General features: G+C 39.7%; 1 protein-coding gene across 1 annotated transcript; it reads left to right on the top strand.

Moving 5' to 3' along the window:
- The first annotated feature begins 1,617 nt into the window (after nt 1–1,617).
- On the top strand, nt 1,618–10,635 carry LOC121367158 (transmembrane protein 229A-like). The gene is made up of 2 exons (XM_041491296.1): nt 1,618–1,812; nt 9,240–10,635. Exons 1-2 carry the CDS (start codon nt 1,660–1,662, stop codon nt 9,702–9,704), a joined length of 618 nt encoding a protein of 205 aa, XP_041347230.1. The 5' UTR covers nt 1,618–1,659; the 3' UTR covers nt 9,705–10,635.
- Nucleotides 10,636–14,444: the final 3,809 nt, after the last annotated feature.

Here is a 14,444-nt window from a genome sequence, read left to right as displayed (position 1 = left end):
ACATCATAAAACAGTATATGCCAGTCCATAATCAGACATCATAAAACAGTATATGCCAGTCCATAATCAGACATCATAAAACAGTATATGCCAGTCCATAATCAGACATCATAAAACAGTATATGCCAGTCCATAATCAGACAGACATCATAAAACAGTATGTCGGTCCATAATCAGACAGACATCATAAAACAGTATGTCGGTCCATAATCAGACAGACATCATAAAACAGTATATGCCAGTCCATAATCAGACATCATAAAACAGTATATGCCAGTCCATAATCAGACATCATAAAACAGTATGTCGGTCCATAATCAGACATCATAAAACAGTATATGCCAGTCCATAATCAGACATCATAAAACAGTATGTCGGTCCATAATCAGACAGACATCATAAAACAGTATATGTCAGTCCATAATCAGACCGACATCAATATTAGTAGCCTAGTTATCACTGAACACAAAAGTCATATATTTAAGTCTCTATGGCGGCCGTACACTGTATAATTATACAATTCAAAGGTACTTTACACGGCTGTCGTAATATATAGCCTTATCACTACTCGGTTTTGTCCAATCTAATTAAAATTAGCTCCACTATTACATGTGGATCTAAAGACAGCCAATTGGAGCTCATGTCCACCAATCAAAACCTTACTTGCAGAATCCTGCCAGTGATTTAAAACTAACAACACTGCGTAGTCCCCAATGTCCAGGTAACGTTTCGTCTGTAAATAATAATTTAAATATTGACCAATCACACTTCGCCTTTTATAACGTTATTTGGGAGCATAGAAATTCTAAAAATATTGGGCGAGTCTATTTTAGTGGCTGCAGTACAGCGAACCATACCAATACGTACGGGGTGGGTTATCAGTCTTCAATTTTACATTAAAAATTATTTATTTATTTATAAAATTTAAAAAAACTAAATCAGTCTTCAGTTTTACATTACAAAGTATTTATTTTATAAAATAAAACATGTTTTAAGGCATTCGTAATTCACACGAAACATGTCGTATACCCTCAGGATAATTCGGAATGTTTTCAATTTATTTTTAAATCACTGGCAGGATTCTGCAAGTAAGGTTTTGATTGGTGGACATGAGCTCCAACTGGCTGTCTTTAGATCCACATGTAATAGTGGAGCTAATTTTAATTAGATTGGGTTTTGTCGTACATTTCAGACTCCTAATAAGAGTTCCAATGTTTTTAAATGAAGATGCTCACAGGTTGACATGGGATTCCCTCAATCATGGTTCAATTAAAATGTTTTGGGTGATACAATAGAGAGGTTTGGTATTCCAAATTAATGTAATTGTCATTTATAATCCATATTTAGAGAAATAAGGCCCACTAAATCTGTGATTGAGCGCCTTTAAATCATTAATTTTATTTTTTGAGAGTATAATGATGGAAATATACAGTAAAAAGGTCTCATGTTAGCTCATTTTGCCCGAATAACTGTATAATATTGAACCGAACTTGAGGTTTTGCCCCTTACAATGTGTAATCGTTAAAAGGGACTCGTCGTCTGAGCATCTGAAGTGTTAATTCTGCGTTGACTAAATTTAAAGTATATTATCTCATCGTTTCTCGCCCACAGCGCGATGTAAAGACGGCTATATTGATCTGTCTGTCGTCGACTACATGCATGGCAACCGATCGTTACAGAGAAAGCACGAATACTCGACCGCTACACGGTCAGAGTACGGATACTCGACCCGTGTTTTATGTGAAAACAATAACGATAGTGTCGGCGGACAACACACTAGTGAACGATCGAGTAGCTACCTGGAGGAGAATCGTAAGTATAAAATAATGAATCGTTGTTAACGATATATAGCTGGAACCTGGAATTTCTACTGGTGTTGGAGCTGTGAGCCTGAACTGTGAGCCTCGCTTTGTGAAAACGCTATTTACGGAAAGGTCATCAATTATTCGGGGGCCGCGGAGTGCATTTGAAAGCAGTGGCGGATCCAGCGTGAAATCGAGCAGTTGTCACAACATGGCCGTGAAGCTGGCGATGGGGAAGGGGGTGGAGATTGTGGTGGTGGTGGTTATTTTGCCATTTTAAAATATTGTCATAACTGGCAGTGGCAAATACACCTCTTAAAAATGGCACCTATACAGTATGCATAAGAACACTAACTTGTATTAAAATATATATTGTTAGGCTTAGTCCGAACGGACATAGAAAGTGTAGTTCTTTCTATGTCCGAAAATTGTTACATTACTCTAAATGTACATGGTATTCAAAACTTGACTTAATGTGCGTCCTGCACTAGGTTAGGCTAAATCTTCCACAGAAATGTGAAGCTGGCCATTGTAAACCTGTTCCTCGGTAAGACCAATAATTGTGTTTATCTGCTGAACATTGGATTTTCCGGACACTTCGAATTTCGGGGGGTGGGGGGGGGGGGGGAGATAGGGGGCTCGAACACCCTGCTCTTGGATCCTTGTTTGTAAACAATCACAGGGTCGTAGCTAGCAGGGGGGCAGTTGCCCCTCCAGAAAAAAATCCGGAAAGCATTATAGAAACTTAAAGAAAATTCTCTTCTTAACTGTTTAAGGAGTTTTAGACTATTAACTACTCAACTGCCTCCCCCCCCCCCCCCAACAAAAAATCCTAGCTACGGTCCTGAATCACTTAATGGTCCTGTCTGTTTATGAAATAACCTATAACAAATTGCAACATAAATTATTTCTTCGCCATTCATCTCAGAAAGGCCTACGAACAAATATGTAAAGGCCTACAAAGAAATATGAAAAAGTCCTAAATCACAGTTGTAGAACAATGCCTAATTTGCATAGATCCAATATGGCCGCCACAATATATGGTCTCACTACACAGATGTCATCTGCCATTGAAACCCATGTTAAACTGCCCAACTTCAAGTGAAGATTGCCAATAGAATGGGTTCTCGTTGGCACTAACAACATACACCGTTGCGAACATACATCATATAAGCGTTTATTTTCACTCCAAAATTGAGAACATTTTCGCCTCAGTTTTTTGCTATATGACCGCGTCTGGTTGTAGTACCGGTCCGAACAGGTGGTTCATTAACCGATTCACTCCGGCTGTCACTTACGCTATATACCCATGTCCCAAAAGGTCGATGCACAATATTACAAAATAACATGGGCAAAATACAGCCAGAAGGCTTACCATTAAACATACATATTGTTTTAATTCTTCACCATTTCCTAGAAGTGAATATGTGCACCATAACATGTGTCACAATTAGGAACTATAGTGGACCGTCATCAATGAAATCTCACCCGGAAGTGGTCTGTGTAGTGAGACCTTAGTCATCATGCAAATTTTACCAAAATTCCATCTCTAATTAAACTAATTGCAATGTTTATATATGCTAATACATGTAGTTTGAAATACTTGAATAACCTAAGCATTCTGAGAGTACTGCTAAAGGCAATACATGTCCCCTGCCAGGCCGAACAATTTGTCGTATCTGCTAAGTTCAAGGGCCATAAATGGGTATATTGCCATGCAATGCAAATTTGTTCCTGAACAGTATATGATAAATCAATACACACAATTTCAGCATATTCTGAGGCATTCCAAAAAATATGTCCGGAAACAAAATATTTGTATCTACTAAGTTCAAGGGCCATAACTCTGTCAAGACTGGGTGAATCGCCATGAATGAATATGTTGCTATTTTAACAATATTTGATCAATGGGCCTACAATTTTCATTGAATGTGGCAAATATCCTTATAGTAATGAGTGTGTAGCATATTTTATTTGGCTACCGCCGATGGAGATCGATTCTAGACTGACCGCGCATTTCCAAAAACCACCTTTTTAGGTCTAAGTAATGAATAAAAATAACATATAGTCTTGAAAAATATTACGTAAATCGAACACAGTATCCTCTTCCTCTACTCATAGAGCGTTACGTAACTAGTAACACCCCCTTACATGTGTAACCAGGGGTAGTTTTGCAATTAATGATAACTACCGCATATGAATATTATATTAATACCTATTGTTAATATTTATATATCCTACATTTATTTCAGTTACACTTTTTAATAGTGTCACGACAGGTTGCATAATTATTTTATCAGTTGTCTATCAGTTGGTTAGCTGTGTTGTGTTTTATGCAGTTGGATGTGAGATCAGGGCACGTGAAGTTAGTGACAGTTACGCTTGACTGAACACTCTGACACATGACAGGTAGCAATGCATGCTGGTAAAAATCCGATCTTTTTCCCCGCCAAAAATAACCACACCTTGGGCACTTCCATCTTTTTCTTGGGACATCGAGATGCAAATGTAGAGCTACATGAAGTGAAAACTAAACTGTAGATCTTAACAGACTGCAAAGTCGTTAATTGTTTATATATATATGTACTTTATTCGTTTATATCTATATATTCGAGTGCTGTGTTTGGTGCGAGCTGAACAAGATGTTCTGGTGATGATGATGATAACTAGTTTAACGTGCCCATATACCACTAGGGTTTCGAACACGCCCATCCCGAGTCAGACCTCCGATAAGATCGGTGACCTGACTGGGGATGGAGGGGGGGGGGGGGGGAGGGGGGGGAAAATGGGCAGAATTTTGAAAATAGCAATTAGTAAGAAGTTAATAGATTAAAGAAAAAAAAGAAAAAGGTTACAAGCCAAAAATAAAAAAAGAATTGACTGCTCGGCCGAATATTGATATAATTTGGAGCATTTTAGAAGGACAGTCCAAAATTAAATAAGAGAAAGAAGAGAGGATCGGACTATTTAATAATATTACAAAAAAGAAGTAATTTTGACATAAAATTTTGAACGCAGATCTAAACGTTTAAAGTCCGATCGATATGTCCACGCGAGTGGCCTCGTTAAGGCCGTTTGGGTGCACAGCTTAAAGGGACGAGATGGGTTGCATCCCGTCAAGAAAACCCCTAGATTGACAGTCGATAGACGTTGAAGGTGTAGTGCTGTGCTGAAATACAGATCTTGAGAAGCCGGATCCATCTGAACGACTAGAGTATCAGACTAGGGTATAGTCCAGTCGTCATGGGTTGGTATAGTGGTGCGGACGGGCCCGACTCCGAAGGATACGAGATGGTATCACTATAAAGCAATGTAAAGTCTAGAAAAGGGGTAGTAGGGGCCGACCCCGCTTCCTATTTCTTCTTAGAGTGGGGCGGTCAATCTTCCAGTGCTGCTAGGACAGGCTCGGATATGTAGAGACTAAACGCGAACAACCGTGGCGTTCTGCAGAATGGCCGTCATACGAGTCACGAAAAAACAAGTCAACATAGTCAGACGGAGAAATGACGTGGAGGCGAGGAATCTCGCTGAAAAGAATCCAACCTGGTGGTGCAGACTGTCGAAACGAGAAGCGTTCCAGTGTTCAATCAGTTCCAATGGCCGCATACATCCCAGTAGAAAACTTCATTTCGCTGACAAAAACAACGAAATGAAGGACCCCCAAGTCGAGCACACGAAAGCACGTGAGGAAATTGTATTGGGTTTTTTATGTGTGCACGCGACGACGCGTAAATTGTACTTTTTATATATTGTTTCGCATCCATATGTTTTACAAACTAAATGTTAAGGATGCTTTGTTTTTATGTATTTTAGGTTTTTCTTTATGGTATTTTTTATTCTCTTGAATAAAAATGGCTGAACCTACGCCAAAGTGTTGTTAACATTACTTCAACCGAGTGAGGGTTACACATGTAACGCGTATGCCAACAGCTGGCCACTGTCAAAATTTCAAGGCAAATCCCCCACCCACCGGCCCCTGGAAAGGCGTTGTACCATACCTCTATGTATATAAATATGTTTTGGAGATATGAGATAACCCCACAATCAAGACAGTTAAATTTGTTCAAAAATTGCGAAATGTCACGTGATCTCTTGTTGGGGAATTCCACACTTGTGATAAGCCAATGAAAATCGAGATCGGTAGGAGCCCGTCAAAAGTGTCTCACTTTCGAAATACTCCGTACTGGCTTTGTTTTTGACCTGGATAAGCCAGCGTAGTGAAACCAATGCGGAGAACGGCACCAAACGTAATTGGATTTTCTGTTCTATATGCTTAAATAATAAAAATATTCCGGATACGCCGCTTTACATCCCCGGGCAGAGGCATATCTTTGTGTGAATCCTACCAGACAGGCATTAGCTGTTCTCCATCCCTCCTGTTAGATGTAGATTGTTCTGGGTCACCTTCCTCTAATTGCGGTCTTTCTGGGCCAAGCTCATGATCTCTAGGTATTAGCTGTTCTCCATCCATCCTGTTAGATGTAGACTGTTCTGGGTCACCTTCCTCTAATTGCGGTCTTTCTGGGCCAAGCTCAGGATCTCTAGGTATTAGCTGTTCTCCATCCACCCTGTTAGATGTAGACTGTTCTGGGTCACCTTCCTCTAATTGCGGTCTTTCTGGGCCAAGCTCAGGATCTCTAGGTATTAGCTGTTCTCCATCCATCCTGTTAGATGTAGACTGTTCTGGGTCACCTTCCTCTAATTGCGGTCTTTCTGGGCCAAGCTCAGGATCTCTAGGTATTAGCTGTTCTCCATCCATCCTGTTAGATGTAGACTGTTCTGGGTCACCTTCCTCTAATTGCGGTCTTTCTGGGCCAAGCTCGTGATCTCTAGGTATTAGCTGTTCTCCATCCACCCTGTTAGATGTAGACTGTTCTGGGTCACCTTCCTCTAATTGCGGTCTTTCTGGGTCAAGCTCGTGATCTCTAAGCTTGTTAGATGTAGACTGTTCTGGGTCACCTTCCTCTAATTGCGGTCTTTCTGGGCCAAGCTCAGGATCTCTAGGTATTAGCTGTTCTCCATCCATCCTGTTAGATGTAGACTGTTCTGGGTCACCTTCCTCTAATTGCGGTCTTTCTGGGCCAAGCTCGTGATCTCTAGGTATCAGCTGTTCTCCATCCACCCTGTTAGATGTAGACTGTTCTGGGTCACCTTCCTCTAATTGCGGTCTTTCTGGGCCAAGCTCGTGATCTCTAACCCTGTTAGATGTAGACTATTCTGGGTCACCTTCCTCTAATTGCGGTCTTTCTGGGCCAAGCTCGTGATCTCTAACCCTGTTAGATGTAGACTGTTCTGGGTCACCTTCCTCTAATTGCGGTCTTTCTGGGCCAAGCTCGTGATCTCTAGGTATTAGCTGTTCTCCATCCACCCTGTTAGATGTAGACTGTTCTGGGTCACCTTCCTCTAATTGCGGTCTTTCTGGGCCAAGCTCGTGATCTCTAACCCTGTTAGATGTAGACTGTTCTCGGTCACCTTCTTCTAATTGCGGTCTTTCTGGGCCAAGCTCAGGATCTCTAGGTATTAGCTGTTCTCCATCCATCCTGTTAGATGTAGACTGTTCTGGGTCACCTTCCTCTAATTGCGGTCTTTCTGGGCCAAGCTCGTGATCTCTAGGTATTAGCTGTTCTCCACCCACCCTGTTAGATGTAGACTGTTCTGGGTCACCTTCCTCTAATTGTGGTCTTTCTGGGCCAAGCTCGTGATCTCTAGGTATTAGCTGTTCTCCACCCACCCTGTTAGATGTAGACTGTTCTGGGTCACCTTCCTCTAATTGCGGTCTTTCTGGGCCAAGCTCAGGATCTCTAGGTATTAGCTGTTCTCCATCCACCCTGTTAGATGTAGACTGTTCTGGGTCACCTTCCTCTAATTGCGGTCTTTTTGGGCCAAGCTCAGGATCTCTAGGCCTGTTAGATGTAGACTGTTCTGGGTCACCTTCCTCTAATTGCGGTTCTTTCTGGGCCAAGCTCAGGATCTCTAGGCCTGTTAGATGTAGACTGTTCTGGGTTACCTTCCTCTAATTGCGGTTCTTTCGGTGCCAAGCTCAGGATCTCTAGGCCTGTTGAAGAAGGGTTGGGGTGGTAAAGTGATCGCTTGATACGCTGTCGGTCTAGGATCGATCCCCGTCAGTGGGCCCATTGGGCTCATTGGGCTATTTCTTGTTCCACTCAGTGCACCAAGACTGGTATATCAAAGGCCGTGGTATGTGCTATCATGTCTATGGGATGGTGCATATAAAAGATCCCTTGCTATTATGCTGGTTATCTCTCTGAGACTATACGTCTAAATTACCCGTGACGTCATTTGGTCACGCCCCCCACGCTCAGAGGTCAGCCAATCAGAAGAGGCCATGCCCAGGTCACGTGACTTCATTTGTATACATGGGGCTCAACAGGCCCACGTACTACTTATATTTATGACAGTAATCTTCACAAAAGAACAATCAATGGAGATACTACTTTACCCGCAAACTAAAATCAATAAATGTGTTGATTTCTAGTAGATTTTCTAGGCATTTTAATTTCGGTGCATTCTCTGCCCCCCCCCCCCCCCCCCCCCCCACCATCTCCAATCAGACCGCCAACCTCTTTCAAATCGGTAGACCAATTAAATTCACTTCTTGTTTGTTCCGAAAGTTTATGAAAATCACCTTAAAAGAACTGAGGTCAAATATGAGCGTTTTGGAAAGATGCTTGTGTTTATCGATTGGATGCGTGCTAATATGCCTAGTTGTCAACCGTGAAGTAGGTAGTACTAAACCAAATAACTTCCGGCTGGGTCAAAGCTCGAGGTGCACCCAACTTTTGATAGAGAAGTGAACACCATAAGTCCTGTGATTGGCTATAAATGTGAGTGTGTTGGTTGTAAAAAAAATTACTTTCATCTGGGCTAAAAATGTATGCAATTTTATTTCATCTAGTACCACTGTGTCAAATAGCCTTGTGCTTGGAACATGTATGGGGTACCTGTAAAAAAAAGTACTCAAATTGTGTGCGGAACTAGGGTAGTCATAGACGCTACCCGTTATCTCAGAAATGAGCAGCTTGACACCCACTTTTTTGTGATTCACTTTAAGGGTGAGGGGTGGTAGTATTTATATCCGTGGCGTTTATGTCGATTGATACGTTGCAGGTAGGAGTTTTAGCCACATATGTTACTATTGTCGTCTATGGGATTTGATTTGGTAGTATACACCCAGTAACATCCTTAACAAACGTTTATTAATTACATTTTACTTACTTTCTACGTAGCTGTGGATTAGACATTTAGAATATTGCTAGCATCTAGTAACCTACTAAGTTAGATAGCTTTTATAAATTTGGGCCGTGGAATATGTGTTTTACCATGGCAGCAAAGTGCGGACAGTATGTAGACGTGACGAGATGTGAGGTAAAACACGTTTACACAACTTCATCTGTTGTTTTTCTTTTCTTCTTACAGACTATGCAGCACGCATTTTCTCCAATACCCGCTTGGGTCAGATTCTGCTTTTATGGGATGCATGGATTGCTGGACGAAATAGTCTTCACAGCCTTGTTTGACCTGGTCTTTCACGGCAATCGTGAGCTGCGAGGACATTCTTCCATTTTCTCCTTTTTTATTTTCGGCTCAGTATGTTTTGCGGTGGAGCAGCTGTATAAGCGTAAGTTGAAGAAGAGCGTGCCGCGCGTGCTGCGCGTGCTGTTGTACCTGTGTATTCTGTACACGTGGGAATTCTGCACGGGCTTCGTCTTGCGTCAGTTCGACGCCTGCTCGTGGGACTACAGCCACTACGACTACAACGTGATGGGGCTCATCACGCTCGAGTACGCGCCGGGCTGGATCATCTTGTGCACGTGGCAGGACGTAATGGCGGATTTCCTACTCGCCCTGCACGTCAATGTTTCATTTGACAAGTCTGCCTAGAAAACAACATGGTGGATCGTTTGTAGTATCAAGACACTGGAATCCGTTGTTCCAGTCCGACGTTTACATTCCAGCAAAAGGCTATGCAATAATAGTGATACGCAATAGTTGACAATACTGTTGGTATGGAATAGTTAGCAATAATAATGATACGCAATAGTTGACAATACTGTTGGTATGGAATAGTTAGCAGTAATAATGATACGCAATAGCTGACAACACTGTTGACTAACATTAGTTTAAAAACACTTGTTCGATTATCACAAGATAAAAATAAACTTTCTTCCCTTCATATTCTGAAATTATTAATAAGAGAAGTAAAAGTTACCAACTTACCAAACTATTACCGAACTATTGCCGAACTAATGCATATTCGTTAATGCCACGATTTTGGCCGTCTCGTATAGGTAATTCTTCACTACACAGCCAGTGCACCACGACTGGTATATCAAAGGCCGTGGTATGTGCTATCCTGTCTGTGGGATGGTGCATTTAAAGCATCCCTTGTTACTAATGGAAAAACTGTAGCAGGCTTCCTCTCTAAGACTATATGTCAAAACTACCAAATGTTTGACATCCAATAGCCGAAGATTAATAAATCAATGTGCTCTAGTGGTGTCGTTAAACAAAAACAAACTTTAACTTCACAGTGTTGGGGACAGAACTCTTAGCAGATACTTAACAGTGAAACCCCTTCCATTTGAACTGGAAATAAGGCGACTGTCATAATTTTATAGAAATATTATCAAGTACTTTGTCACATACGCATTAGTTCGTTTGATTGGTGTTTTTTACTTGTTTAATATACAGATATATAATTTCAGAATTTGAAAAATAAAATATAGCTTATATTTATCATCCGGTAATCGAGCACTGGTTTAAAATGCCTGTTGATGTAATATATCAATATATAAATTCCTTAATAAATATCGTGATAAAATGAGAAAATGATGAATTGAGTGTATTTTTGTTCCGCACATATTTTTTTAATGTGAACCGAGGGGTAGGCCTATGTATCTTGCCTCTGGTTTTTTCATTTGCTGTTTGGGTACCAATGTTGAAATGAAAAGAAAGACACAATATATGTATTTTATTAAGACGTTTTGTCCACTTCTTAATACTCTTCGTTAGACAAAACGTTTAAATAATTATTAATTGCCCCTTCTACTCTTACAACGTCATAATATGTATTTGGCAGTTAGTTGATGACAAAATGAAACATTTTAAAGGTTATTATTTCTTTTCTTAAAGATTTAAAGTGCGGCCATTTTTGAAGTCCGTATATTCTATTTTTAAATTTTGAATGTTTCTATTACCACCATAATATGCAACAATAATCTATGATTGGGACCAAATATCCATTATAATACAATTTTAAACAAGCGATAGGGAGATATAATTTCAGCCTCTTAACGGAATGCTCGGGCAAGGCATTTGGACTGGTATGCATATTCAGCGATATATAATGCACATTATTGCTTAATATCAACAAGTATATTATTATATTAAATTAATAAAACGGTTAAATGTGACGGCTATTATACATAACGGGCGCAGCCGGTGGTTACGTAATACTTAACGCGTCACATCAGGAATTAGTCTTAGAACTGAAGAAACAAACATACCTGGTTTTGCAGATGCTCAAGCAAACCTACATTGCAATATTCTGTAATATTAAATAATATCCATCCCAGTAAGCCAGCAATTAGTATATATTATTTTTCAATACAAAATAAACCACCATTGTCAAAGTGTCGAAATAACTGTATCATGTTTTGTCCATACATTAACCTACCGACTGAAATGAGTGTTGTCTTAATTAATTGGTCTATTCGTTCCGTGGCCTGCACCTGTGACCGGCCTCGGTGGCGCAGTGGTTAAGCCATCGGACTACACGCTGGTAGGTACAGGGTTCGCAGCTCGGTACATGCTCCAACCCAGAGCGAGTTCTTAAGGGTAGTAACGCCACTACATCCTCTTCTCTATCACTAATCAGTAACCAACTAACAATTAACCCACTGTCCTGGACAGACAGCCCAGATAGCTGAGGTATGCTCAAGATAGCGTGCTTGTAGGTACAGGGTTGAAAATGAAATGAAATGCACCCGTGATTCCTGATTGGTAGGTGTATATTTGGAAGGTAACCAGTCGGTTACCGCCGTCTAGACATCAAAATACGTGCTGGTATTACCAACATCCCAGGGCATTGTGAGATAACCTGCCACCTCTAAAATCGTAATGGACATTATGACTAAATAATTCTGTAAAACTCTTGATTAAGTTGACAGTCCCATCTGACATCTTAAAACCGACTAATTACGTACTCACAAACAAAAGAAAATTATCACTTGGGTATCATGAGTGGTCGTTTTTGCTCCAACGTACCCTACCAATAGGCCTAATGATATGCATTTTGCTTTGGATTGTTTACGAGAGAAAAATACTATAACCCCATTTCGTTCTATTAATGCAAACTGAAATATATTTAATTCAATAGTTTATTATACTATTAAGTCATTTGTGTTGTTTTACAAGTTAGGTTGATGAACGCGAAGCGCCTTGTCGTAAAGTACTGCGTTTGTTTACACTGAGCACACATAAGTTGGTAGGAGCTGACGTCACTTCCTTGTACAGGATGCGACGAAAACGAAACAAAATGGCTGCCCCCAGTTAGCAGGAATAATCACTTTTTTCATTTCTTAAAGTGTCGGTGTCTGTTGGTGGTCTGTTTATTGCATCTTTTTAACACATAAGGCAAATGTTTGAGTTTACTTCCCCTTTAAGCAAGCTTATCCTTGGTACATACATACATACATACATATACATACATACATACATACATATACATGTATACATACAGAGAGAGAGAGAGGGAGAGAGGGGGAGGGGGAGAGGGAGAGGGAGGGAGAGAAAGGCTGTAACACGTGAGCATTTGGCAAAATAGTGGTTGATTTCATATATACACATGTATATAATATGGGTGGTTTGGACAAACCGAACAAAGTCATAGTAAGTTCTTGATGTTTTTTTACTTATGACTAAGCACATGTAAGATGTTTTGAATTTATTAATATTTAACAACATAAAGTGTCAACTGGTAGGATTCGAGCCTACTGCACCGATTCACATGGCATTTGACAGCCCGCATCTTCATAAATCAAGGCTAATATTCGTTCCTCGTATTCAGCCTTGATACATGTAGTTAAGATTACTGATATCCACTACTAGCGCCCTCTATTGGAAGAAAATTTGTAACACCGATTATATCCCTTACACGATGACATCGCTGACCAATCACAGCATCGATAACATGTGACAATCTTGAAAGCAATATCAAAAATTAACCGCCGGACGCTGACGCTGCCATCTTTGTTTACAATAACAAGGGAATCTATAAGGAGCGTTGCGATTCGTTGCAATCAGATCTCATCGCATCCAATGAAATTTAAGCATTTTGTGGCACGATTTCTTGACGACATGTATCAAGGCCGAATACGAGGAACGAATATTAGCCTTGATTTATGAAGATGGACAGCCCACGACCTTAACCACTCGGCCAACCAGGTCTTCCACAAAAAGGGAAAACCCAATTAACTGTAGTTGGGAAAGTGTGCTGCAGACACTCTGTTCTAAAATAATGTAACAGTTTGTATTTGTATACTGACATTTACATTGCTTGTATCTGTTGGTATAAATAAGAGTTCTTCTCTTTTGATATCAGTGAAGTTTTATATAGTTTCCATAAATATGACGTAGGTTCACCATTTGGTGCTGTAGCCGGTTCATTTTTATATACATCAACAGAACACCTAACTCATCTGTTAATTGCTTTTTCACACACACACACACACACACACACACACACACACACACACACACACACACACACACACCATCAACTTACAAAAGATTAGGGTGTTTAAGATAGCCGGATTTATATATTTGTTCAAATGTTTTTTTAACTTCTTTTGTAGTTTTAGTTTTTAATGGGACAGCCGTTTTGAATCTAAATCTACATGAGTGTATTTATTCTTTTATCATGTGGTAAATATAGAATGTCAGCTAGATTAATTTCGTGTGGTGTTGTAATATTAAAATGTTGTCGTGGAATGCAGGTAAATACAATATATGTTGTGTGTTTTCGGCTTCTTGTTCACTGCTACATTTGAAACTGCACAAGATCCCTTCCAGTATTTTCATGACCATAATATATGTTCCTCCATTTTATTAAAACTATTTGTTTAAATGTTATATGCAAATAATTGTACCATAGAGATTCCAAGATTACTAGATTTTGGAACGGATGAAATTAAATAAAATGTTACTGTATCAAACAGCTCTGTGAATATGGTGTAATAAATTCTTGATTACCATGTAATGCTGTTGTTGAATGAAATAAAGATGTTGTTGAAATGTTAATTTTCCACTCAGCTGGTAGCTCAAAATAATTATATCTACCACTTACTATTAGTATTACTTTACTTAGTCGAAAAGTAAAAGGCAACTTAATTGAAAATGAGTAAATGTAGTACACATTGTTTAGCCCACTCTGTTGAATTATTTTGATCAAATATTTTGTATATTTTTAAATTTTTATTATATTTACTTGATGCAGATATAGAAATATCCATCTTGTAACTTAGTGTTCATTTTAGATATTGGTGGAATCTTGAAAATATAATGTCCATTACTAACATATTTCTTTGTTACCGCATGATTTGTATCAATAGGAGAACCGAG

Source organism: Gigantopelta aegis, chromosome 3, assembly GCF_016097555.1.
Source record: "Gigantopelta aegis isolate Gae_Host chromosome 3, Gae_host_genome, whole genome shotgun sequence".
Classification (NCBI taxonomy): Eukaryota; Metazoa; Mollusca; class Gastropoda; order Neomphalida; family Peltospiridae; genus Gigantopelta; species Gigantopelta aegis.
This window is presented reverse-complemented; position numbering and strand designations above follow the sequence as displayed.